General features: G+C 43.3%; 1 protein-coding gene across 2 annotated transcripts; it reads left to right on the forward strand.

The window, feature by feature from the left end:
• The first annotated feature begins 1,006 nt into the window (after positions 1-1,006).
• On the forward strand, positions 1,007-25,147 carry LOC102229463 (solute carrier family 2, facilitated glucose transporter member 9-like). 2 transcript variants are annotated; one of them, XM_023327039.1, is made up of 13 exons: positions 1,007-1,065; positions 1,662-1,722; positions 4,685-4,783; positions 5,417-5,577; positions 12,325-12,449; positions 13,386-13,531; positions 14,154-14,286; positions 15,194-15,381; positions 17,743-17,853; positions 17,978-18,079; positions 19,075-19,150; positions 22,984-23,111; positions 24,034-25,147. In XM_023327039.1, the coding sequence occupies exons 2-13, from the start codon at positions 1,678-1,680 to the stop codon at positions 24,286-24,288; spliced, it is 1,569 nt and encodes a 522-aa protein (XP_023182807.1). In that variant the 5' UTR covers positions 1,007-1,065; positions 1,662-1,677; the 3' UTR covers positions 24,289-25,147. The 2 variants fall into 2 exon arrangements, with proteins under 2 accessions (XP_023182807.1, XP_023182806.1); XM_023327038.1 differs by lacking the exon at positions 1,007-1,065 and having other exon boundaries at positions 1,513-1,722.
• Positions 25,148-27,015: the final 1,868 nt, after the last annotated feature.

Raw genomic sequence — 27,015 nt, forward strand, 5'->3', positions numbered from 1 at the left:
TTTCCTCCATACTGCACCTGAGCTTGAAACACCTGGAGAAAAATCCCCATGTGCGAAAGTTTCTGGACTTCAGCTCAGCATTCAACACAATCCTCCCCCAGCATATGGTGAGCAAAGGAGCTCCCTCTGTCTGACAGACAGACTCCAGTCTGTGAGGGCTGACAAAACTACCACAAGGGTCATCTCCCTCAGCACTGCCTGCCACTATCTGCCACTGCTCTTCACCTTGATGACCCATGACTGCCATCCCAGGTTCAGTACGAATCACATCTTTAAGTTTGTGGTGGGTCTCATCAGGGACAACGGCGAAACAGTCTACAGAGAGGAGGTCAAACAGCTGGTGGACTGGTGTGATGCAAACCATCTAATCCTGAATGTCGACAGAACAAAATAAATTGTTGTTGACTTCAGAAGAAACCTGCCAAATCACACTGACTTGACTAAAATAAGTTTAGCACAGAAATAGCATGTTATTTGGGGGACGACAGTGACAGTGGTAGGAGTTCGCCCTGGTTTGCCAGTTCAACTCGCCCACCGTGCCTGGTAGTGTTGGTCAGAAGGGCAACCGGCACAAAACGGCAGCCTTGCCTCTCAGACTGCTGTAGCTACAATCCAGTAGCTTGTCGTCTTACACTATTGGATAATAATTAGAAGAACTCTTTAAAAGTAACAGTGTCATAATTAAGTAACACTACAAGTCTTATTTATCTCCAAAGAGTAAATAAGATAAGATTTATTTGTCATTGTCATCAACAGATTACGAGATTGAGATTTGCTCGACTCGAGTTAAAATGCAGATTATTTGTATATACATAATATACAATATACAGTACATATACATACATACATAAAAAAGATAAAGAAATAAATAGTACAAAATGAGAAATAAATATAAGCATATTAACAATTGTGAGTGTTACTCAACTCTTACTCTATAAGCGATTATAGAGTAAAATTGACTCTGACAACTTTAGCTTTGTTCAGGGCGGGACCATATGTTCACTGGCTCAGTGTTGAAATTGACTCTAGTGTTGATCTAACACTGTTCATTTTACTGTGTACTTGGTGAGTTCCACTTTTGGTTCAGTTCTAATCTCTTCTAATCTCTTCCCTGTTGCTGTGTTTTTGTTTCTTTGTTTCTGTCTTTATTCTTCAGATTTCTCTCTTCAGACTCTCCTCCTCTCACCTCTTCTGCTTGTCTGGTTTCTCTCTTCCTCGGCTCTCATCCGAGCTTTATTTCACTTTTATTTTTCCGCTCCACTGCTTTTCGTCCTCGTCTAACTCCAGCTTCACTATTAATTTATTCACTTTTCAGTTCCTACTTTCTTTCTTCCGTACTTTTTTTAAATTTATTCGTACACTCTATTCATTTTGTTTCCCTTAACCTCTAAAATGTTGTTATGGCTAATTGCTCTCAGCAGGCTTTTCTCTCCGTCTGTCACGCTGCTTCCTATCATGTGATGACACTGGTAGCTTGTTATTAGTGGCCTGTGGACTGCTGCTCAACACACTTGCACACTAACAACGTCCCAGAATTATTCATTTGGAGCCAGTGTGACCACGCCTGCTATTACAGTTATGACAGAGTCTGCTGTTTAGAAAAGGATCTGGTTTTGTTTTTTGTTGTTTTTTTTTTTTTACTTTTTGTTGCTTTGGACCAGATACCAGAACTCCTAAATGGCTGAGGAGATTTTAATTCCATCATCGGGGAAAATCACTTCGGTAAGTTCAGTATTTATGTCGCCTGGATGGATAGTTTCATGATGTTGTTTTAGACACTCTCGCGTCTAAGACTTAAATCTCTGTTGTACCTGCCAGCTTGTGCCGTTAAGAAAAAAATGTTCGGGTGTCAAAAATAAATGAATGCATGAAATAAAGTGTCAGTCTAAAGACATGGAGCCAAATGTATTCTTTGGAGAGCACAAAGAATACATTTGGCGAGTGAATTGGTCGTTGGAGTGTTGCATGAAAAATATTTAGTGGTTGCCCCTCTGGCCTCCTTTGAGCTGGCTGCCAGCCAAACAAATGAAATGGGTCGTTTGCAGTTAGGGTTGTGAGCGATATGTACAGGATATTTGAGAAAGGCAAGACAAACTTCCTTGAAAATGATGTCATCTGATGTACTGTCTCCTTCAAGATATCTGCAAACTGTCTATTTGCACAAAAAAGATCCCTCTCTCTTTTCGCATCACTCACACCTCAGTGTGCTTTGAAAAACACCTAAGTCTCACACGGATCAGGGAATGACTTGTTGTTCTGGATCTTGCCCAGGTACCCCCTCTCAAGTTAATAAGAAGAACGACTTTGTGCTGTAAAGTGATATCACAGACATCCTGGTGCACGGGATACTTTGGTTTCATTTTTTACTGGTCATTCACGTCTCAGCTGCTGTAGTGTGCTGTGAACTGTGTGAATTGAGGTTGTACAGACAAAAAGAGTTTGCAATTAGATCCACTTTAATCTCCATCTTTCCCACTGAATAAACTTTTATTACACAAATCTGTGTGGGTGTTGGTTTTCGTGTGGGTTTATTGGTTAATGTAGAGCAGGGGTCTCAAACTCAATTTACCCGGGGGCCGCTGCAGGTAGAGTCTGGGTGAGGCTGGGCAGCATTCACACACACGGTCTCCTCAGCCGAACCTTTCTGATTGCCTATTACCATATTTGGCCGTAGTCAGGCGCTGTAACAGCCGTAATTGTGTAGTGTCTCTTTAAGATTGCTAATGATGTCAGAAGTATGCGCCACGGCTTCTCTGTAGAGAGCGTGGGAGAAACGTGCTAGACGGACATGTTAGCTCCCTAACTTTTTAGTGATGTTACGGGTTGTTTGGACGGTGCTCAATTTTCATGTCTCATAATACAGCAGCCGTTCAACCGGGCTTTGGTTGGTGAAGAGCGTATTTATTAAAGGACAACACTGGGGAATTCCCAGTACCAGTGTGGTTTTGAGTTTTTGACCGTCCTGACGAATCTGCCGCCTCCTCTCCTCCCTTAAACACAACCCACGCGTTACAGCGCCTAACCTTAATTACGTTACACTGATCAGCAACTTCCGGGTCTAGACTGGATGCTGAAGCACGTGAAGCGGGAGCGGCCACGGAAATTGCGCATGTACCGCATGCAAATAATGACAAATAGAAAATGCAAATAGGTCCGGCCGATGTCCCGCCCCCGAGAGCAATATACTCCACCGTGATTGGCAAGTTCGTTCAGCTCCGCACACAACACTGAAAAGTGCCAATTATATCAAACTCGCGGCCGCACTAACATTAAACTTTCATATTAAGGCGGGAGCCACAAACTATTGTTTGAGACCCCTGATGTAGACCCTGTGTTGTGTTGTGTTGTCCTGTCAAGTCCCTGATTGATTCCAGCTGTCTTGTGTTTTCCTAATTAGCCTGTGCATTTAACTTCACCTATCTCTCCTGCTCCCTGCTGGATCCTTGACTTTGTGGAGTCATTGTTGCCCACCTCAGTTAGTGATTGTTGTCTCGTAGCTCACTTGTGTTTCCTGGTTTTGAGGACAGCATTAAGCTCATTTCTCCACTTCACCCTGGCTCTGACTATGTCCATCCTCATCACCACCAACACTTTATAATAAAATTCCTCAAATTGTGAGAATTCACTCACTTTCCTCTAAATCAGGGGTCTCAAACTCCAGACCTCGAGGGCTGCAGTCCTGCAGTTTTTAGATGTGCCACAGGTACAAAACACTGGAATGAAATAACTTCATTACCTCCTCCTTGTGTAGATCAGTTCTCCAGAGCCTTAATGACCAAATTATTCTGTTCAGGTGGTGCAGCAGAGGCACATCTAAAAGTTGCAGGCCTGCGGCCCTCGAGGACTGGAGTTTGACACCCCTACGCTAAATAAACCGAACATGCAGTGTATTTTCAGTAAGTCCCACTAATTGGAATCTCAAAGGATTTTATTCTGATTGCACCTCCATCGGTGGGCAAAGAGAATTTGCTGTTGCCTTCTGTGGTTGCACAATGTCACAGTTGGTAGAGCTGTTGCCTGGCACCAAGAAAGACTTGTGTTCAAATCCTGATCTTGGGGGCTTCCTGTATGGAGTTTGTGTGTTCTCCTTGTGCATGTATGGTCTCCCTCCTTGTACTCTGGCTTTCTCCCACAAGTCAATAAGCAGACTGTGAGAGCGTGTGTGTGATTCTATATCCTATGTGTCTCTGTTGGACTGGTGTACCCCTCCCTCTTTCCCAATGACTGCTGGAGATAGGCACCAACCTGTCTGCCACCCTGCAAGGGTAAGTGGGTATAGACAATGGATGGATTTAATTCGATCATACCTTATTAATTCCAGAGCGAAATTAAATAGTGTTGTACATGCTCAATTCTGAGGAAGTCTATTACTGTAAGAGTCAGAATCAAAATTTCTTTTAATGTCATTGTGCACGAATAAAGCACAACAAAATTGAAAAAAATAGCAACTCTCGCAGAAACATAGACTGCTGTTATATAGCAGTCTCAGGAGAAGGATGATTAGAGTTGTCTGCAATTTTCTTGATTTTACCAAGAATCGTTCTTTGGAGAATTTCCAGATGTTCAGTAAAACCTATGTTCATTGTGCACATGCTCTTTGGACAGTATAAGAACCAAGCAATTATTCTTCCCACCATTTATGGATGCAGTTCTCTTAAACAGCTGTATCTGCTTGTGATTGCAGCAACTGACTGGTTCTCTGCTAGCAGTGGCATTCTTGACTTCATTTGGGAGCTCTATGTTGTATGGCTACAACCTGGCTGTGGTCAATTCCCCTGCTGCAGTAAGATATACACACACACACACACACACGCCTACACACACTTCACAGAAAGTACACTCACATTCAGAATGTACCTGTCAGAAGAATTATGCCAGCTAAAGCCGCCAACACTATGTTGAATACATGACGATCTGTCTGCCATTATCAACAAAGGACAATAACAATATATGTAATGTTTTTTCTACCTGATCCTCAGGGCCCACTGTCATTCATATTTAGATATTCTAGCATTCGGTGGAATATACAATGGGATCAGGCCAAATTTGAAAATCACTCTTAAATTAACAAAATAAATATTTGGACAAAACAGATAGCTAGCTAGTCAGATATATAGATAGATAGATCCCATTGGTGAAATTGTCACTTCTGTCTGCAGTGCTGTTTTCACATGTCATAATTATTTGTCTTAAATCTCTCTAAAAACAAGAAAAAGATTAGACATTACAGAGGAAAACGTTGCCATTGACAACAAAGCGCCTGGATCTTTTCTGCTTGTGCTTTTGCAACATTGCAAATACACGATTTCCTTTTCAACTGTTATCTGGTTGTCGTCAAGTTCAACGCGTTCAATATCTTGTTTTAATGTGCAATTTTATTTTGATCACTAACTTCACTGCCACTTTGCTCTTCCAGTACATCAAGAGTTTCTACAACAAAACGGTTGTGAGTCGTAATGGGACAGGACTCAGTGGGGAGACGCTGACGCTCATGTACTCTCTCACTGTGTCCGTCTTTGCTATCGGAGGTCTGCTGGGCTCCCTCATTGTCGGTATGCTGGTTTCTCGCTTTGGGAGGTAAGATGTTTCCTAAGGAGCAAATATTGAAATCCCCCTACAGGGAACTTTTTCTGCCATATTTCGAGAGCACACATTTTCAGTCTGCACCCAGTACAACACTTGCCAGGTGATGGTGCATTTTTGTTCCAAAAGCAAGCAGAGAATGTTTCATAAGCGAGCAGAGAGTTCTGCAAGAGCGCAAGGACAAAGGTTTGAGTACAAACATTACAAGTTTTGAGAAGAAAGACATGAAGTCCTGCTGTCTGTGTGCTCTTGGATTATGGCAGGAAAAGTCCTCCATAGTCTATCCCTTTATGATCAGCAGGATAGTGCTCTATGTTGCATAGATCTAATCATTTCAAACTTTTTTTCTTGAAAATGACCAAGGAATCATCCATACTGCCAGTTTTTATGAACACAAACCCGTTATTCTTAAAATCTAGAATTCTTAAATTTGAAGATCTGGTGGGATTTAAAATTGATGAAATTATGTTTAAGGCATAATTAAACCTGAGCTCAAACAGGAAGTGTTTTTTGAAAGAGAAGGGGGATATAACTCAAGGGGTTACTCAAACTTGCTAATGTTATTTCAATATCTGGAAACGTTGACCCACATGGACTGAACAGCTTCGTTCACGTTCTTCGCCGCCATAGCTAAAACTACAGGCAGACTACAATTCTGAAATGGTGCAGAAAATTGACATCATCGTTCACAACTCCGCCTTCTGGCTAGCTGCCAATCAGGCTGATTGGCCCAGCAGAAATTCAGCTGGAGAAAGCTAGCCTGGATGAGGTGTTTATGCTCTTCTGGAGTAACTTTGGTAAACTAGCCACTCATGAAAAGTTTCAGGCCTGTTTTATGTTTTCTTCATTTGAGGACAGAGGCTGATGCTGTGGTTTGCTGGAGGCAAAAAACACCAGAACCAGGCTAATGTGTTGGTGGCAAAATTTAACCAAAAAAAGTATCTAATCACGTTTACGTCCTAATTTAACGAGGGCAAGGTTTGTTTGGACAACCTTTTTCCCTAATAAGTAAATACGTCTGTCTATCTATCACAATGTATGAGCAACACAAGATTGATTGAGACAACAATTTAAAATAAATAAAAATCATTTTTCAAATAATTAAGCTGAACAAATTATTGTATTTAAAACATTTTCCAGACTAATTTCATGCTAAAATTGTTAATAGTAGAATAAATCTGATTCTGACCAATCATAGCAACTTTTTCATCAAGTCACTGATTCCACTGAGATGCATCACAGAAAAACTTTTCAACTTTCTTCCATCAAACTGCCAACACACGGAAAGTTACATTTAGAAGTGGATTAAATGTTTGATTTATTTTAAAAGTATTGTTTTTTCAACTTAATTCTGATTGGAGGATGTCTTTCATAGTTTGGGTGTTCAATTAAACTATAGGACTGCAACAACAACAATAATAAATTACCAAGTTGCGTTTTTCTTTAGAGCAATTTATGTTAGCCAGATGTTGCGGCTGCTCAGCGCCGTAAAACCAAATTACTTTAATGAGTTAACATCAAAATAAATCTCACGGGGCAAATTGCTCATTGCTTATACAGTCGCACTGATCACGATGAATAATCCGTACCTGACAGCTGTGCGCCAGAGACGGGCGCCAAAACGACGCTGAGGATGAGAAAGCAGCACCTCCAGCGCGCCATGGTTCCTCCTGGCAGATCACCTGGAAAACTGGACTTGAGGGGGAAAACAGCCAAGCTGGAGCGGAACTCCATCAAAGCATCTCCGCTGCGTTTCGCTCCGGTTTGGATGTAGATGCTGGGAATGTTTTCATTCACAGCTGGGAAGGCAAAGCAGATGCAGCCGTTTCGTTTCCCTCTTTCAAAGATGACAAACTTCTGCTCCAAAGTTGTTCCTTTTCTTTCTTTGTGGTCAACAAACCTCCAGTTCGTCCACAATTAAAGCACGATAAGCTTCCGTTGCACCTAGATTAGGTTGTACAAAGTCTATTTCTGGCTTCAGAGGGAGTATTTTAAACCAGCCTGCTTCCCGACGTTTTACCTCTCTTCAGACATTTCCCGCTCTGACTTTCTTTAACCCCCTCTCCTCTACAAAACATCTAACCAGTTGGAATTTTACTATAGCAACTCTCAGGATAAAAAAAATCTATTTATTTTGATTCTTCACTTGTTAAATCAGATGTTTTTGATAAAAAAGTTTCATTTAATGTTAATAAAAAAGTCATATCAGCTGATATTCCAGTTCAGATATTCCAAGCAGTACCGGTCCAAACTCATGTGAGGCCCGAAGCAAATGTCATTTGGGGGCCAACTTTTATTTAAACCCACCGAAAACCACAGTCTTTCCAAAATTTCACAGTTTTTTTTTTGTTGTTGCAATAAAACAGCAAAAACATAAAACATTTCCAAGTATTTCTGGTCTAGTTTGTGGTGTAAATATCTTATTTAAAACTTTAAATAAGGCAAACCTAACTTACAAGTAACCCTTTCAGCAAGATATAGGAACTTGTTTTAAGTTAATCATTTCTTAATATTTATGAGAAATTATCAGTTTCACTTTCAGATTATTTCACTTATAACATTTTGTCCATGTTATATTTTAATCAATATTAAGGAATTATTTACTGAAAACAAGCTCCTATATCTTTCTGAAACGTTATGTAAATTAGCTTTATTTTATTTCAAGTGCACAAAGATATTTGTAATAGAAACTATATCAAAAATACTTGGTACGATTTTGTGTTTTTGCAGTAAATTCCTAATTTTATTGAAGTATTTTTATATATTTTTGCAATAGTTTGTCCCCACTCTAGTGGAAAACAGAGGATTACCGATTGCTGTGTTGTTTGTACTTATTTGTGACAGTTAGTGACTTTTTGTTACTCACCATATTGATCATGGATAATAATTTGATAACTAGTAAAACTGAGGCAGCATTAGAAGAAATAAATACTTCCCCCTGCTAGTGGGAGTTAGCATACCTAAAACCGAGTGATTTTGACAATATTTTGCTGATGAACTCAAAAATTTCAACTCAAAACTTTTTCTGAGATCAGATAGGATATTTTTTTATGTCTTCTTTGCTTTTAATTCATGAATATATAATTACACATAAAAAACATTCAGCAAATTTATTGACAAATTAACTGAGTTTGGATTCAGTTTGCATGTTAATGCAAAAACACATGTTGTTTTTACATGCGTTTTTGTACATTATTTGATTTTATTTAGTTGTTTATTTTAGGATTCTTCATAGGATCAAGAAAATTAGGGACAATCCTGACCATCCTCTTCATCAGATTGTCTTGGGAAGGTGGAGCATCCATCTTCAGTCAGAGGCTTCTTCAGGTTCAGTGTGGTACAGAGTGTTTCAGGAGATCTTTTCTGCCGACAGCCATATTCAATGGCTCTTTGAAGAATGTTGATGGGCTATATTTAATACAGTGCTTCTCAATTCCAGTCCTCAGGTCCCCCTGCTCTGCATGTTTTAGATGTGCCTCTATACCAGAACAGCTGATTCAAATGATTGCATGACGTCTTCTCCAGCCAACAAGTACTGCAGAAGCCTGTTAGTCACCCAAAGATTCAATCCAGGTGTGTGGCAGAAGGGAAACACCTAAAACATGCAGGGCAGGGGGGCCTGAGGACCGGAATTGAGAAACACTGGGCTATAACAACATTTAATTTCCATTTGGGATCAAAAAAGTATTTCTGAAACTGAACTGAATGAAGAAGAAAGTGAATAAACAATATATAGAAAAAAGAAACCCCAGATGAAAACACTAAAGTAAAGGCTAATCTGTAATAAAAATAAAAAGCCCACGAAACTCAAAAGAAAAAACAACAATAACAAAAGTTCTACCCAACAGGCCTGATAAGTGCTCTCTTCCCAGACGCAGGGAGCATCTATTGCTGCCTGCGTCAAAACGAAACTTGGCTTTTCAACTGTCTTCTTCTCTAGGGGTAGATTGGAGAAATAGTTCCTTAGGAGAGTGGCCTGGAAAGCTGTGTCTTGTTGGATCCAGGCATCAACTGTCTCCCGGGACCAATCTTCCAGTGCTGCCTTCGTGAAAGCAACACATGCCTGTTCAGACTCGACTGTCTTTTTCGCTGAGGGAAGATTGGCTAAATCGTTCCCTCGGACAGCGATCTGAACAACGCTCTCTTCGCGGATCCAGGCTTCAATTACGGCCTGGGTCCACTCTTCTATTACTGCCTCCGTCAAAAAGTTTTCAGACTCGTCTGCCTCCTCTGAGGGAAAATTGACTAAATCGTTCCCTCGGACAATGGTCTGAACAGCGCTCTCTTCGTGGATCGAGCAAACAGTTGTGGCCTGGGTCCAATCTAGTGCCTTTGTCAAAGAGTTTTCACACTCTACTGTCTCCTTCTCACTGGGAAGATTGGCTAAATCATTCCCTAAGACAGGAGTCTGGACATCGCTCTCGTCATGGGTCCAGTCTTCATCCATTGCCGTCTTCATCAAATCAAACGTTGAGCTTTCGGACTCAACTGCTGGGATTGTTTCCTTTTCAGCATTCTCAGAAATCCAAACTTCCCCAGCTGGGGACTCTTGCTTCTCCGCCGAGGAAGGCTCCCCTGAAACTTCCCCAGCCGGGGAAGTTTCAGAGAGGAAAGCATCAAAATCATCCTGGTCAGAGATCGAAACTTCTCCAGCCGGAGAAGCTTGCTTCCCAGTCAGGGAAGACTCGCGAAGAACCTCCCTAGTCGAGGAAGGTTCAAAGAGGAAAGCATCAAAATCGTCATATTCAGACTCAGTGCTCTCGTCCTTAGAGATACTTTCCTCTGAATCGCTACCGGGAAATACTTTGTCAAAAAGCTTCTGCATTCCAGTGCTAACCAAATATCCGACCCCAAAACCAAGGGGGAAAAACATGCCGACCAATAACTTGTTCATAATGAAAAGATTCGCTAGACGCAATGTTGCTGTTCGAAGAGCTGACTGAATATGAACTGATGATTTGAAATGCAAGCCCTCATAACCTCACACGTTCTTTGATCTTTTGACCACATCACAGATGAGGTCATAGCTACAATGACCTCACTGTAGTTCTGAGGCAAAGTCTTGTTTCTGCTCGTTTCTATGGAAACGATCAGATCAGTTCCACATGACCCAAAAAATTGACCCTTTGCAACTGCGTCACTTAATCATTGGAGGCGCCATGACAGACGTCGGAAGTGAGGGACGGGAGTATATAGTTTTTAAAAGTTGTTTGGAGTCGGTGTGTTTTTTTTTTATTGTTTAAAATAATTAATAGCTATGATAGCAGTTTGGATAAGCTTTCCAGCAAAAAGGCGTTTAGCGATTTATGATGAATTAAATGCGCTGATACTTCACTAACAGCACCGAGTGGAGCGAGGGCTCGAAGATGGCGGCTCTATGTGACGTCACCGACAACAGGCCGGAGCGGTCCATGAGGCTTTTATTCTGTTTATATGCCTGTGGTTTCTTTGCTAGCTGTTTGGACATTTTCTGGTCTGTTACTAGCTCGCAGCGGGTTCTGGTTTTAGTTCTAATAGTTCATGTAGTGAAAACAAACAAACTTAAGAGTTGTTCGAGTTCTCCAGAGCCGAGCATGAACGGTGAAGAATTAGCACTTTGCTCGGTTCACTTTCAAACTACTTTGGTAGTTGTTTGAAAAAAAAAAAAACAACCCAAAACAGACTGGTTCCGACAGGAAGGTGAAACCCATAATAGCATAGTTAGCTTACCTGACTTTCCAGTGTTTTCCTCTTCATGGCAGACTCCTCTCCTCCCCCTCAGCAGGTTTTCACCTCAGCTCCAATTAAAGACGGTGTTTAATTTCCTAAAATGGCCTTATATTGTTTTATCTTAAATTTTGGGGGGAGTTTTTATCGTTAAAAAGCTCCCTGTGAAGCTTCTTCTGGTCATTTTCTCTTACAAGTGGTGCCAATCAGAATACTCCAGGCTGCACTGCAGCTGTCCAGATGGTGCGTTTGCTGCTTCAGGACATTCGAGCACCACTCTGCCACACATCGTTTCCCAGTCAAAAACAACTCAACATACCGTGGACATTTTTAATTCAAAAATAAAACGCAGCTGCATAAAATAAAACTGACTGAAGCAGGACAAGCGGCATCTAAGATAAAACTGTACAAAAATGTCAACGTTTTGCATTTAAGATAGAAAAAACCTTCTTTGTCCATAAATATGTTCTACTCAGAACTCCTGAAGTGTCATAGTTATATCTTCACTTGGTCCAAATATAGTAAAAAACTAATTTTTTAAATCAAATTAATAATCAGCATACCAGCCCTATTTGATGTTACAAAAAAAGAAAATCGCCTCGGCTTTTCACATTTTTAAGCATTTTTTAGCTGCAAGTGCTCATTATTTGCTGCAAATGTTTATTTATTTTTTTTATCTTTTATGAATTTAATGCTAAATAAAATAAGTTTAAGTGGTTAAATGAATAACTTTGCAGAATGCGCAGACTTTTAAAAATCAATTAAATATGGCCAATCTTCTTAAAAAAAGACAAAACTCAAATTTTTAAGAAAAACTCTTAGCTTAACTTAAACTTAGCAAGAGAGTGTTAAGATTAATGTGGTACAAAAATATGTCTTTTGCATTCCTTGTTCATGTGAGTGATTTTATACTTCTATCATGTTTGAAATAAATAAATAAATAAATGAAAATAAGGAGATCACAGTTAGCCACATTTGGGTTGCTGAGTGAATATTCATATTTATATATCTTTATGTTTCTGGTTTCATTTTCAGGAAGGGTACAGTGGTCAACACAACAGTGCTGGTGTTTATGGCTGGCTCCCTTATGGGCTTCAGTAGGATTTGTGGTTCACCCGAAATGGTCATCATTGGCCGCTTCATCACAGGGATACATTCAGGTACCTGTACATACACACACACACACACACACACACACATACACGCATACGTACAACACACAAGTCCACATGTGTGCCTACTTATCCTGTTATACATCAGCTGAAAAAAAGTCCTTTAAACATGACATTATGAGTTCTACTTTATATAATTTCATTTCATATCAGGGGTTCTATTTGTTGTGTTAGTGTAACGGGTACCAGGGTTCCGGACCCGTCAGCAGCAGATGAAGCTGACAAACAGCATGTAAATGAGCACAAGGGAGACGCAGTCTGTGTTACTCCAATTTCTCTCAGCTTATGAGAAACGGCAGAGCAACAGGCAGCTCAGAGTCTCCATGCGCCACCTAGTGGTGAAACACCATTACTACACCCATCGTCATTAACCCCATAAACATTTAAAGAAATGCATGCTCCTTTTTGTCCTACTGTGGGCACACACCAGTGGGCATCCCATCAGTGGAGAAGCAGCAGGTGGCAACTTTTCCTATAAATGGTTGTAATATTCATATCAGTCGAAAAGAGAACAAAGTTGAAGCCCCTCATCAGTGATATGTTTTCTGCTCTCTTAGTCAGACGTGATGAAACGCCTAGCCTACTTAGAGGAACGCTGCTTTTTGAAATGAACAGCAGAGACGCCGCCTGCGCTTCAGAATTGCACAACATGCTGCTGTATATCTGTGACAAAGCTGGCATAACAGATCAGTTACATTTTTGTAAAGTCATCTACATTCTGTTTTTGTGGTTGTGAAGAATTCACGTGTTTATGTCAGGCTTACTGACAGCTACTCATTAAGTAAAACAATGTTCTTATTCAATGTCCGATTGAATACAATAGGACCGTAGAAGCGGCATAAAAACTTCTACATGTAGCTTCAACGTGGATGGACGACATGTGCAGGAGTCAAATATGGATTTTCTCTGCTTGTGTCCCCGCAGGGATCTCTCTCAGTGTCGTACCGATGTACCTTGGTGAGATAGCGCCAAAGAACCTGAGGGGATTTCTGGGTCTTGTTCCGAGCATCTTTATAGGAACCGGGGTCTTTGCTGCCCAAATCCTCGGCCTCCATGAGCTCCTGGGAAAGGTAGCGCAAATGCTTCTGCTGACAACGATGCCCCGTCTAGGATGTTAATAGATAAGAAAGAAACTTAAACTGTAAGATTTTCACCTTTTCCGAGAGGTTACAGTCAGCAATTGTTTCCACATGACAACAGACAGACAGACAGAAGCCAAGATAAACCAAACCTTTCCTGTAATGCTCACTCTCCCATGTTAAACAGCTTCAGATATTTTTGGCTTTCTAATTAGCTTTTAAAAACCTTTGACACGACTGTCAATTATTTTTTTCGTTGTTTAGCATAAAATTGTAAATTCGTGTTGTATGAATTTACCAGTAGTTGCTAACATTGTAATAACTGAGCGCAAACTGAACTCCCCCCGCCCCATACTGAAATAGCCCCCCACCACTATACCTGGTGGAATAATTTCAGGGAAATCTCCCTTCTTAACTGAACCATTAGACCTTTTCCATTATAGAGTATTTCTCCCATATATTTCAAAAACAGTATATAACATCCTGGTGTGAAAAATGGCACTACGAGATATTTATTTCCTTATCAAAATGTCCTCCCTCTGATATTAGTATTGCACTCTTGAGGGTGTTTACACAGATCTCTCTCTGATCCTCTGTGTTGCTGCTTTTTCAGGAGGAGTATTGGCCTCTTTTTCTTTCGGTGGTGGTGGTGCCAACGTTCATCCAGCTGCTGCTGCTGCCGTGGTTCCCAGAGAGCCCTAGGTACTTGCTGATTGAGAAGAACAATGTTCATGCCACAATTACAGGTCAGTATTGTTGCATTGCTTCTGTCCCTACAGAAATGGTGAGAGTCTAAATTAGAAAAGGCATCATCAAGTCCATACAGCTGTGATTCTTGTAATGTAGGCACTTTACAAGGAAAAAGGTCAGTTTAAGGCAATCATCAAAAGTTGCATTTAATTCAAAAGATTTGATGTTTCACAAAATCTTCCTTTTCCCCCCTCATGTTCATATGAAGGGATTTTTTTCACCAGTGCGTTCAGTGTGCAACAGTGGGATAAAGCACTAAAGATAGCAGATTATTACAGTGAAAACTTAAGCAACTGGGATCTGATGAAGTTTTTGGAAGGACTTTATTTGACTGGGTGTGCATAAGACTGACATGACACTGTCGTAATCATGAAGGAGCCTTCATAAATGTTTACTACTGTTGTTATGAAGTGTCATTGGGTAAATAATGACATTTTCAGTGCAAATTTGCATTAAAAGTCCATTAAAATGGTCAACTTTGCATTAAAAGTGTCGTTATTTACCGAATGACGCTTCGTGACCGCAGTCGTCAACATTCATGAAAACTCCTTCATCTTTATGACAGGTGTCAGTCTTGTGCACACCCCGTCAAATAAAGTGTTAGATTTTTTTTAAGTTACACTTTAAAACACTCCATATTGAATGCTTCTACGCGCATCACTGAAAAGATTTAGTTCCACAGGAGCCACAGCCACTGAGAAACAAGATAAGACTAAAGACAAAACACCATTACGCTTGACCAAATTTTAACATGATGATGCCAAAATCGGTAGAAAGGATCAGAAGTAAAAAAAAAGGTAATACACAAGTGGAATTTTTCAGGTGTTTGGTGAGTTCTGTATGTTCCCGGTGTTGACTTGTCACACGCCGATGGGATTCAGCTCTCTGTCTGATGCTTTTCAGCTCTCAAATGGTACAGAGCCAAGTGTGACATCCAGGCTGAAATTGAAGAGATGCAGGAAGAACAGCGCTCCCTGTCCTCCGTGGAAATGCTGTCGGTCTGGAGCCTGTTGCTGGACGATTCAGTCCGATGGCAAGTGTTGAGTGTGGTGGTAATCAACATTGGCATGCAGCTATCTGGGATTGACGCTGTAAGTACTCTACGCATCTTAAGAAACGATACGGGTCAAGATTTTTCAGCGTTTCACGCATCTCTGTAAGGTGCTTAGCAACAATAGAAACGATCTTGAAGCATTAGGACTGTCGAAGACTGGTGTGTCAAAGAATTAGCATCTCTGGATAAGACAAGATTATGTGGCGCTACAATAACTTCAAAATGTAAGGTATTTCTTGGAGTGTTGTTGGAGAAGTACAACTGTCGCACATTACAGTAAAATTCTAATTTTTACACTTGCTAAAAAAAACAAAAATCTCTCCAAGTAGCTTAAGAAAGTGAACTCTGATTAGTTCAAACGGACACAACGTCTTGGTTTTGTGTGTCAGATGGACCGTCTGCCATTGTGTCTTCTCTTCACCATCACACTCAGCAGCCCACAGATGTTGGAATTGTCATAGAGTGTGTTTTTATTATTATTATTATTATTATTATTATTATTATTATTTGGACCAAATTACAAACAAGAACTTGGGATTGTCATTGAATGGATCATGAAAAAAAAATCAAAAAGACAATCCTTTTATTAGATTAGAAATGAACAAGATGAGGCTGGAGGTGGAGCTCTCACACTTTGTCCCTATAGTGTAAAGGACACAGTGGGAGGTTGCAAGAAAACCTCTGCGCAGGAAAAGGCCCCCTCCTTTATAGACAATGTAATGGAGGCGGTGAGTTGAGGGGCGGTGTGTTTTGTAGCTACGCAAATGCGTGGATGTGTGTGTTTGCACGTAAGTAAGCCCATGGACACTGCTCCAGAATCCCCCTCAGCCATGGTCCTTGATAAGTGATGGAGCGTTTGATCAGCAGCCTTGGCAGCACTTTGGGTCAAGTCCACAGATGTCACGGGAAGGGTACGAGAGTGGGAGCGGAGCATCTTGTTTGCGTAACATCCAGGAGAATTTGAGATAGCTCAGCCGTCCAAAACACAGGGGGAGCCAGTTCAGATAACAATGATCGTTTTGTATCAAACCCCACTCCGTTAATTTTGCATCTGCCTTGGAGTCTCACTGGTACATCTCAATGGCGACTCCCAAAACAGCCACATGTTTGTTGTCCGGTCCCTCCGAGCAAAGCTGGTAACTTCTCCAAAGTTTTCAGGAACAACCACTGCGACTCTCTGAGCGTTCGCTGCTCTGCACGTTCCCTCGTATGAGCCGGGCAGCTTCTCAAACAGCAGCTGACATTTTACGAAATTTGTTTATATGCCAGGTTGACTGCCAAATCCAAAAGGAAGAAATCCTGTTATCAAAAGTCCAATCACGTTCACCTCTTCAACATCCTAGACAGACAGTATGTGGACAGATACTTCCACTTCCCCCAGGAATCCATCGCGTGTCCAACAGCCAGTGTCCCATCAGGACAAGAAGGCTATCCTTTCCAGTTTTCTTGTCAAGAAAATTTGATCAATTGCGTTGAGAGACCAGCTGACCAGATCCATAATTTGCAATTTGGAAGATATGAAAAGAGAGACTCCAAGAAAGAGCACAGGATCTAGAGCAGGGTGGGTGAGATTGTATATTTTCAATCCTTCTCTCACCACACCAGCCTCTTTACTCCTCCCCGCAGAGACTTCTCCACAGATGTTGCCATCAGTGCTCTGCAGAGGTCTTTGTTCTTCCTTAGTCTTGCTACGATCTTGAGACAATACTGGTAGCTCCCATTTCTGACTAACTTTAAAATCCATCCACAGACTGCAGCATCCACTATTCTGTCTGTAAACAGTCGCATCATTCAGTAGTGTGACCACACACACACACACACACGCGTGCACCCACACCAAAAAAAATCATATCAAATATCGGGATTGAGCATCAACACCTGCTATGTAAACACAGCCAAAGGGAGCAGAAGGGCTAATCACAGGCGAGTGGATGCAGGAAAGGGAAGGGAACAGGCAGAGGCAAATGGGAGAATCTGAAACAAGGTTAAGAAAAAAATTGTTATTTTATAAAGTTCTTCTTTTCAAAGAATGGTGAGTTTAAAAAAAATAAGTTTTTGTGTTTTCCTCATATTTGAAAAAAAAAAATCATGCAAATTGCTAATTAATATATATGCTTATTAGGGTATCAATATACGTAAAACAACATCAACCTTGTGTGATGACATACGTAGGCAGCTGGTCCTCTAGTCATCACCCTCATTGTCTTTTTACACCAAATGCAGTCAGTTTCAAATCTCTATAATCTCTACAAGCTGCGTCATCTTTAATGTCACACTATAACATTATGTCAGCATTGTAGGAATAACCGTTGCACCCGTTCTGTACTTTAAAAAGCTGCGAGGTATTTATCCAACTGGACATTCAGAGGTGAGGTTCCTTTTTTTCTCTGCCCGGCAGATCTGGTTCTACACGAACGACATCTTTAAGAACGCCGGCATCCCAGTTCCAGAGATCCAGTACACGACAGCAGGGACGGGAGTCATAGAGATCATCGCTGGGCTCATCGGGGTAAGCATTCAATAATGAGACATGCCAAAACCAAAGGCAGCCAAAGTGCTGTCCAGGTCATTCACTTTTACCCCGACTGTGTTCTTTTATATACAGTGGCTGACATCAGGTGTGTATTTCTTAGTGTTTCACTATAGAAAAGGTGGGAAGGAGGCATCTCATGATTGGGGGTTTCACCATGATGGGGATCTGCAGCGCTGGAATCACATTGGCCCTCATTTTACAGGTGTGTGCGCAGAGTAGCCCGTTGAATGTCAGCATCTGCACAGTAGTGACCATCCTGCAGTTATGGGTATGTTTTAATAGCCATTGCAAAGAAAACTGCAATCGTGAGAAAAGACCCTACGAATGCTATAAGTTAAAAATAAATGCTAATCCAAATGTTTAAATAGAGGCACAACATAGACGTTTTGTTTGCGCGTCCACAGGTACCTTCACTGGCAGTATTGTGAAAAGCTCAAGGAGACGGCATGAACAAAGTTCACACTTTTACACCCAAGCCCTCACTGGTTTCTACGTGCCATTTTACTGAAGCAATACAACCTTATTCACTTTACACTTCTATATTTATACACTGTATATTTGTCAAAAACAGGTAAAACGACATTTACTGGTGGAAAAAAAAGTCAATTGATGATAGGGGTGTAGAGGAAAACAAAAATGATTGAAATTATGACTCTGTACGCTTCAATTAAGTAAAGTTTTTTCATTTTACTTTGGACATCAGTAAATGACTCTTTATCTGGTTCTGTAATTAATTGGATTCAATTATGTTGTGAAACTTAAACAAGTGGAAAGCACAGGACCAAATAGTTTAAGCAGACACAGTCAGTGCCTGAACAGAAAGGGAAAGCACCTCCTCTATGAACATGCCAGGAATGCCTTTGGTTATGATGTTCTATAGTTTTTTTTTTTCTTCTTTCCAAAGTTTGATCTGATATTGTGAAATATATGTGATTTTAAGTTGGACGCCAGGCATCATCTTTATAATTCAGTTCACTTGTAAACATGTGGCACCAATTCATAACGTGTCAGAGGACATTACAAATAACAATGTGGTTGGAGGAGACAGAGTACGCAAACAAAAAAACACAGAAGCGCTGATCTGCTTTCTGTGTTAGACAATAAGTAAAGTGTTGATGACAGAATAAACCTGGACTGCAGCAGTATGCTCTGATCACAGATAAACTCATGAAATCATGCTGTTTGTTCTCCTCACAGGTGAAGTTACTGTTCATGCGCTACGTCAGCGTCTGCTGTGTGGTTGGCATCATCGCTGGCTTCTGCATCGGTCCAGGCAAGTTTGACACATTTCATTCAGACATTCTAATAAGAACAAATTGAGCTAAGAGTGAGAGTCAGAGTCCTGGCTAATGGAAACTTACAGAAAATTACTTTTCTGTAATTTTGTATTTAACAAGTCAATCCACTTTTTCTAAACTTGTAGTGATTACCAAGACAATTTAAAATGTTTGGCCAGTGTTAACAGGTTCAGTGTGCTTTAAGAGAAGAAAGCACTTTAGGAAACAATCCATATGTGTCAGGATCTGTGTTTTCTGTGTTCATTTAGAGTTTTTTGTGTCCTTGCGTCTCTTCGTTGTCCTGTCCTCCCCTTGATTGTTCCCAGGTGTGTCTCGTCTCTGTGATTACCCTCCCGTGTATTTAACTCCACCTGTGTTCTTTGTTCCTCGTCGGGTCCTCGTCGAATGTGTGCTCTGTCTTCCGTGTTTCTGTCTGTTAGCGGTTGCTACCGGCGTCGAGCCCTGGCTTCAGCTCGGCCGTGCGGCCCGTTCCTAGAGTGTGTTTACCCTTCATTAAAGACATCCTTTTCATCTTACCTGGGTCTACAGCGTCTGCCTCACCAACCCTCACCACACCTTATGACAGAAGGACCCGACCAGGAAGTACGGTGAGGCACGCGTTTTTCTTTTCACCATGGACCCGGTGGAGTTAAAGGAGCTGACGGACACGATCGGGGAATATAAGGAGGCGATGGCCAAACCGTACGCTGCCTGCAGACGGCTCGGTTTCGCCATCCGCTTGGGGCTCCTACTGGACTACTGGGTTCCTCGTTTTCCGCACCAGGGGTTGGTGGAGTTGCAGAGGGAGGCAGAGTGGGAGCGTATGGCGGCTCTAGCCGTCATGGCTGGCGAACCTCTGCCTCCCAAGCCGCACAGTTTCTCCGCCAGCCCGGATCCAGCTCCAGCTCCGGGACCAGCACCCCCAACCGGTGCGGCCGGCGCACCCGGGGCCGTTTCAGCCGGCGTTCCAGCCGGCGCACCCGGGGCCGAATCAGCCGGCGTTCCAGCCGGCGCACCGCAGGCCGAATCAGCCGGCGTTCCAGCCGGCGCACCGCAGGCCGAATCAGCCGGCGTTCCAGCCGGCGCACCCCAGGCCGAATCAGCCGGCGTTCCAGCAGGCGCACCCCAGGCCGCCCGGAGACAGCGACGTGAGCCGCCGGTGGACCCGGCCCCTCGTCGCCTTCCGGAGCTGTCACCTCCGCGGCCGGTTCCAAGGCTTCGCTGCGGCTCGCCTCCGCGGCCGGTTCCAAGGCTTCGCTGCGGCTCGCCTCCGCGGCCGGTTCCAAGGCTTCGCTGCGGCTCGCCTCCGCGGCCGGTTCCAAGGCTTCGCTGCGGCTCGCCTCCGCGGCCGGTTCCAAGGCTTCGCTGCGGCTCGCCTACGCGGCCGGTTCCAAGGCTTCGCTCCGGCGCACCCGAGGCCGAGTCAGCCGGCGTTCCAGCCGGCGCACCCGAGGCCGAGTCAGCCGGCGTTCCAGCCGGCGCACCCGAGGCCGAGTCAGCCGGCGTTCCAGCCGGCGCACCCGAGGCCGAGTCAGCCGGCGTTCCAGCCGGCGCACCTGAGACCGAGACTCCCTGTGTTCCTACCGAGACTCCCTGCGTTCCTACCGAGACTCCCTGCGTTCCTCCAGAGACCCTGACCTCCAGCGTTCCTCCAGAGACCCTGACCTCCAGCGTTCCTCCAGAGACCCTGACCTCCAGCGTTCCTCCAGAGACCCTGACCTCCATCGTTCCTCCAGAGACCCTGACCTCCAGCGTTCCTCCAGAGACCCTGACCTCCAGCGTTCCTCCAGAGACCCTGACCTCCAGCGTTCCTCCAGAGACCGAGACCCCCAGCGTTCCTCCAGAGACCGAGACCCCCAGCGTTCCTCCAGAGACCGAGACCCCCAGCGTTCCTCCCGAGACCGAGACCCCCAGCGTTCCTCCCGAGACCGAGACCCCCAGCGTTCCTCCCGAGACCGAGACCCCCAGCGTTCCTCCCGAGACCGAGACCCCCAGCGTTCCTCCCGAGACCGAGACCCCCAGCGTTCCTCCCGAGACCGAGACCCCTTGTGCTCCGACCGAGACCCCCTGTGCTCCACCAGAGACCCTGCCTCGGGGGGCTCGTCGTCGCCGTCTGTGGGCGGCCCCCGGGACTCATCGCCACCTCCAGCGCCGCGGACGGCCGCCGGACCGCCTCCGTGGTTCCCGCCTCCAGCGCCGCGGACGGCCGCCGGACCGCCTCCGTGGTTCCCGCCTCCAGCGCCGCGGACGGCCGCCGGACCGCCTCCGTGGTTCCCGCCTCCGGGGTTCCCGTCTCCGTGGTTCCCGCCTCCAGCGCCGCGGACGGCCGCCGGACCGCCTCCGTGGTTCCCGCCTCCAGCGCCGCGGACGGCCGCCGGACCGCCTCCGTGGTTCCCGCCTCCAGCGCCGCGGACGGCCGCCGGACCGCCTCCGTGGTTCCCGCCTCCAGCGCCGCGGACGGCCGCCGGACCGCCTCCGTGGTTCCCGCCTCCGTGATTCCCGCCTCCAGCGCCGCGGACGGCCGCCGGACCGCCTCTGTGGTTCCCGCCTCCAGCGCCGCGGACGACCACCGGACCACCTCCGTGGTTCCCGCCGCCGCGGACGACCACCGGACCACCTCCGTGGTTCCCGCCTCCTTTGCCTCCGCCCACCCTGTGGGTAGTTTTTTGTTTTATGGACTCTTGGCCCTTCTTGTGTTTCCGCCCACGATGGTGGGTAGTTTTTTGTTTTTCTGGACTCTGGCCCCCCGTCCAGCGCCCCTCCGCCCACCCTTGTTGTGTTTTTGTTTTTTCTGGACTCTGGCCCCCCATCCGGCGCCCCTCCGCCCACCCTTGTTGTGGTTTTTTTTTTTTTGGGCGTCTGGTAGCCGCCCTTGAGGGGGGGGTACTGTCAGGATCTGTGTTTTCTGTGTTCATTTAGAGTTTTTTGTGTCCTTGCGTCTCTTCGTTGTCCTGTCCTCCCCTTGATTGTTCCCAGGTGTGTCTCGTCTCTGTGATTACCCTCCCGTGTATTTAACTCCACCTGTGTTCTTTGTTCCTCGTCGGGTCCTCGTCGAATGTGTGCTCTGTCTTCCGTGTTTCTGTCTGTTAGCGGTTGCTACCGGCGTCGAGCCCTGGCTTCAGCTCGGCCGTGCGGCCCGTTCCTAGAGTGTGTTTACCCTTCATTAAAGACATCCTTTTCATCTTACCTGGGTCTACAGCGTCTGCCTCACCAACCCTCACCACACCTTATGACAATATGTTGTGGAGCGCCGACAAATATTCACAATAGATTTATGAAAAGTCAAAAAGCAAGCAGAATGTTTAACACGTGTTAAACCGCTAGCTCTCAAGTCTTTACAGGATTGTTCTCATCAAGTCAAAACACTTTTAGATTTCAAGGTTTCCCCCAGAAAACTTGCTAAGCCTGGTGGTCAGGTGCCAAGACAGTCATTCATCCAGCGGCCCGTCGTGTTTTTGAGCTAAAGATTTTTTTAAAGTTGACAGGAAATTTGAAAATGTCACATGACAATTATGTGTTATTGGAAGATGAATACATGAACACCAACTATAAAATCTAAAGAAAACCTCCAAAAAACAAATAAATAATCAATGCTTAGCCTGGTGGGGGCACAAGTAAAGCCTGTTGACCCGCCAGGCTTACAATACACCGAGGGAAACCCTGGATTTCGTTTGTATTGTTGAAGAAATGACCACGACTTTTCGCTGCATTTCTGTTCGGACCAGAACATTATTTTCCAATAAATCCACATGTTTGTTGTTCTTATACTGACTCACAGGAAGTAAATCGATTTTTGGAACCACTTTTTATTGTTCTTCCTGTGTTGCAGCCGGGGTTCCCTTCCTGATCACAGCAGAACTGTTCAAACAGTCCCATCGTCCTGCAGCCTACATCGTAGGAGGCTCCTTGAACTGGCTCTCTAATTTCACCGTGGGCTTTGTCTTCCCCTTCCTACAGGTGATCGCCGTACATCATCATCATCATCATCATCATCACGTGTCCCTGAGTCCTTAACATTTCTGGAGCGTGTTGATGCATATTGATGCTGGTCCAATTACTGCTCAGAGTTACTGAGGCTCTGATTCACGTGAGCACATTGATACTTCGGTGGCACAGCGACTTCTTGCCTTTTGCTTTCAGCTTTTCAGCTGCTTTCTAAATAAAAATAAAAAATAAAAAAATAAATCTACTGCAGAATTTGTAGCATATTACAAAAGTATCCTTTCTTTCTGAAAATTTTTTCTGCTATCTTGTGACATTTGAACTTCTGTGTGTTTTGGAGCAACATAAGTGGACTAACCAGAAAGCCTCAGAAATGCTAAAAAGTTTAATTAAGGTGGTTGGGGGAAGCAAAACACTGTTTAAGGTAATTGTGCAAGGTGCAATAAATGAACCCTTCTGTCAAAATATTTTACTCTGAAACTTAATCTCTGGTTACATTTTTACGTAAATTCAATTAATGATCCAAAATCAATCAATCCATCCATTATTCTATCCATGAGTGAAATTGCCACCATTATGTTTTATAATGGGAATCAAGTTTTCTGATAGTAGTAGTGTTAGGTTTCTTCCACACCCAGCTGCTTGCCCAAGGTTTTATTTGATTATATCAGAAAATTGGATGCTGTATACTAAATGTGTATACTACACAGATGCCATCTGATGTTTTTTTATTTTTATTTTGTAATACAATGTGTTGGTCTGTCACACGAACCCTTAATTTGAAATACAATGAGAAAACGTAAAAAGAGATACTTTTTCAAGGCGCAGCACAACCTGATGCATACTTTATGAAAATCTGGCTTTTTTTTTTTTTTTTTATCCAGGCACCCCAACTTGAAAACTCATCTCTTTGCTCTCTTGTCTCTTCCACCATCAGATGTCTGCCGGGTCCTATTGCTACCTGGTGTTCGCCACAGTTTGCTTTTCGGTCGCCGTCTACGTTTACATTGTAATCCCAGAGACGAAAAACAAGACCTTCATGGAGATCAGCAGGATGTTCTCCAAGAAGGAGTCGATCCTGGAAACCCAGGGTCTGTTCCACGTCGACCAGCTGAAGCTGAAGAAGATGAACGGATACGGCGGTTTGGAGCACACGTCGCTGGAGTTCGACAGCTCCTCCTCCGTGCCTTAACTCAGGTTTAGGTTCTGTGAAGAATTGATTCTGCTCGCCAAAACCACCCGTCATTAGGCCTCCGTGGCCTTTCCCTTCTCTTCAGCACTTTGATATTTACAACTTCTGTTAAACTCGGGGCTCACGGCCCAGTTCAGTGTATCCAGTTCTGTTACACGTGCTCGGTAACTTTCACATTGTTCCTGTATTTTGTCTTAGCTGCACCTCAGAATGACGCTTTCACATGTCAACACAACAACACAACTGACTGGCAGATCCGGATGGAAGACTGTAAGATTATATAACAGAGATATTTAACAGTTTGAGATCTTGTTTATCTTGTGAACTCAAGCGTGTATTTGTTATAAAGTTAAATTAGTCATTAACAGTTCCTTGACCAAATGAAACAAGAGGAGCTCCCAGTTTTTAATTCATGTTGATTTTCCTGACATAAGAAAACTATGGAGGCCCCTAGGGGACATGGAGGATTTTTTTTTCTTCTTTTGCATTGTCTAATAATCTACTGATCAGTTCATGCAGCATAATTGAATACTGTAAGGCTTTCTTACAGTGGCCATCAGACTTTCTGCTATAAGGTTTTTTCCATTTATGTCTGGTTGTGAAATACCTGAAGTTTTATATCTTTTTCTTTAGGACAGAAATGCACCACAGACCTGATGTAAACAGAAACTTTCCGTAAGAAGAAAAAGAAAAACTACATCCAAAGTATTTGGACTGTTTCTGAGTTATTATCACTGGGTCATAAAGTCATCAGACAGTTTGATTGTGTCTCTTTGTGTTGGTCTGAATGGTTTAAAGAGCCGTTTTCATGTGCAGATCCATCTCAGCCTTACACAAACAGACAGAAACATGCAGGGAATAAATCGATTTTCAATCAGTTTTGTGCGTCAAAGAGTTAAGAATAAACACGTTTTCACTGAGGCTCTTTAATGTGTATAGGTTTCACATTTTCAATTGACATTCTTGACTGTATACAAAATAGACCTGTAAATACAGTAACTAAGCATATTGTGAGGTAACGCAAACGTTTTGCAAGGTAGTGCAAAAGAAAAAAATTCCCCCTATGGTGCTCCGTAGAAAACAGTGTGGTTGTTTTGTCTTTTAGTCCATTTTGACTGTGATTTGCTGGCTGTGTTGGTAAAGAAAAAAGTGCTGAAATGGATTTCTAAATTTAATTATACATGTTCATAGGTCTTGAACTGTTGAAATGGAACAACCTGAATTAAATAACATGTTGGTACTGTAGTTTATTTGTGTCAGTAGTTTATTTGTGTCTGTGATGTAACAGGACTCTTGGTCAGTGTTTCCAGATATCTTAGAAGAATAATCTCAGGTGAAACTTGGAGTAATTACATTTGATCATTACACTAACAGCCAAAACATTGTCTGGGGTCTTTCAACTGTTTTAGGGTCATTTTTGATGTGCCCAATCCAAAATTGGCATTATGTCTTTCCGTAGAATTATATCCATCCATCCATCTACTTACAACCTTGTACCTGGTGGGGTCAGTAGGGCGTTCCAGGCGAGAGGCGGGGTTCACCCTGGACAGGTCGCCAGTCTGTCGCAGTAGAATTATATTAGCCTCTTAAAATCAAAGGATTGTGTTTTTTTTGATATCTTAAAAATAATTTAACAGCGTGTTATTTTCCCTTTATGACGTACTAGATTAAAAGTAGCAAAGCTTTGTGTCAAGTATCATAGATATTTCAGCTTCCCACATTGCATTTTTTTTAATATAGTTTAGGCATATATGAAAAAAAACAAACACACACACACACACACACACACACACACCCACCCACGCACACACACACACACATATTGGCAGATTTTCCATGAATCCAGAACAGGCAGGAGTCTACTCTGGTTTTGTCTTGCAATCCTACTTCTTAGTAGAGAAGGAGGAAACGCAGCGTGCTTTATTTTCTGTATGCACAGAACACAACCAGAAACACGTTGAAGTTAAATCAATTGTAAAAAAACATCAACTTCAGACTGCAAACATCCCTATGCCAGTGTTTACTTCCACTACATTACAGCTGGTAGTTTTTCAAGCTCACCTCCTTGATGTCTCCAGACTCTATGCTTTGTAAAGTTTCAGTTTCGTGCCATTCGGTTGATTCTTTAGCTCTGCACCTTCAAGAGCTTTAACAGGTTAGTTAGCTTTATGTTCACTTGTGTTTTCATCTCATTTCTAACATCACACGCAAACCTGCTTATTTCCGATCATTTGGCCCTCAGAATTACCTGCCTGTGTTCTCTCCTGCCCTTTGTGTCTTCAGGCCACCAGTGATGATGTTTAAATGCACAACACGTATCTGAGAAAAGCGACACCCGTTTGCTACCAGCTGTAAGCGTTTATGAGACGGAGTGTTACAACTCGGCCGGCCTGATCTTCAACTTTTAGCACCGCGCTGCTGCCACACAGAGAGTTTTATACTCCTCATCAAGTCTCGCTCTGTACAATCCACCTGCCTGGAAGCACCAACACTCAGGAACTGAACACACAGGAATAGTTTAAAAAAAAAGAAAACCAGAACATTTTGACAGGTTTTGCCCTGACACGTGAAAAACGTGTCGACCGCTGGAGAGACAGGCAACAGCACCCCTCCTGACTCAATTAGGGATACTGGTGTAAGGAAATGGATGAATGGATTAATGAGTGAATGAATGAGTGAATGGAGCAAGGGAGAGTGCACAAGATGGGTAACTAGGAACATTTATCT

Source organism: Xiphophorus maculatus, chromosome 22, assembly GCF_002775205.1.
Source record: "Xiphophorus maculatus strain JP 163 A chromosome 22, X_maculatus-5.0-male, whole genome shotgun sequence".
NCBI classification, from domain to species: domain Eukaryota; kingdom Metazoa; phylum Chordata; class Actinopteri; order Cyprinodontiformes; family Poeciliidae; genus Xiphophorus; species Xiphophorus maculatus.

What these genes read in the sequence shown, in the direction of transcription:
- LOC102229463 (XM_023327039.1), top strand. Translation starts at nt 1,678, where the DNA reads ATGGCTGAGGAGATTTTAATTCCATCATCGGGGAAAATCACTTCG. An exon ending in TGGTCAATTCCCCTGCTGCA is followed by an intron (nt 4,784 to 5,416) that starts GTAAGATATACA and finishes TTGCTCTTCCAG; the next exon opens with TACATCAAGAGTTTCTACAA. An exon ending in CATTGGCCCTCATTTTACAG is followed by an intron (nt 18,080 to 19,074) that starts GTGTGTGCGCAG and finishes TTCTCCTCACAG; the next exon opens with GTGAAGTTACTGTTCATGCG.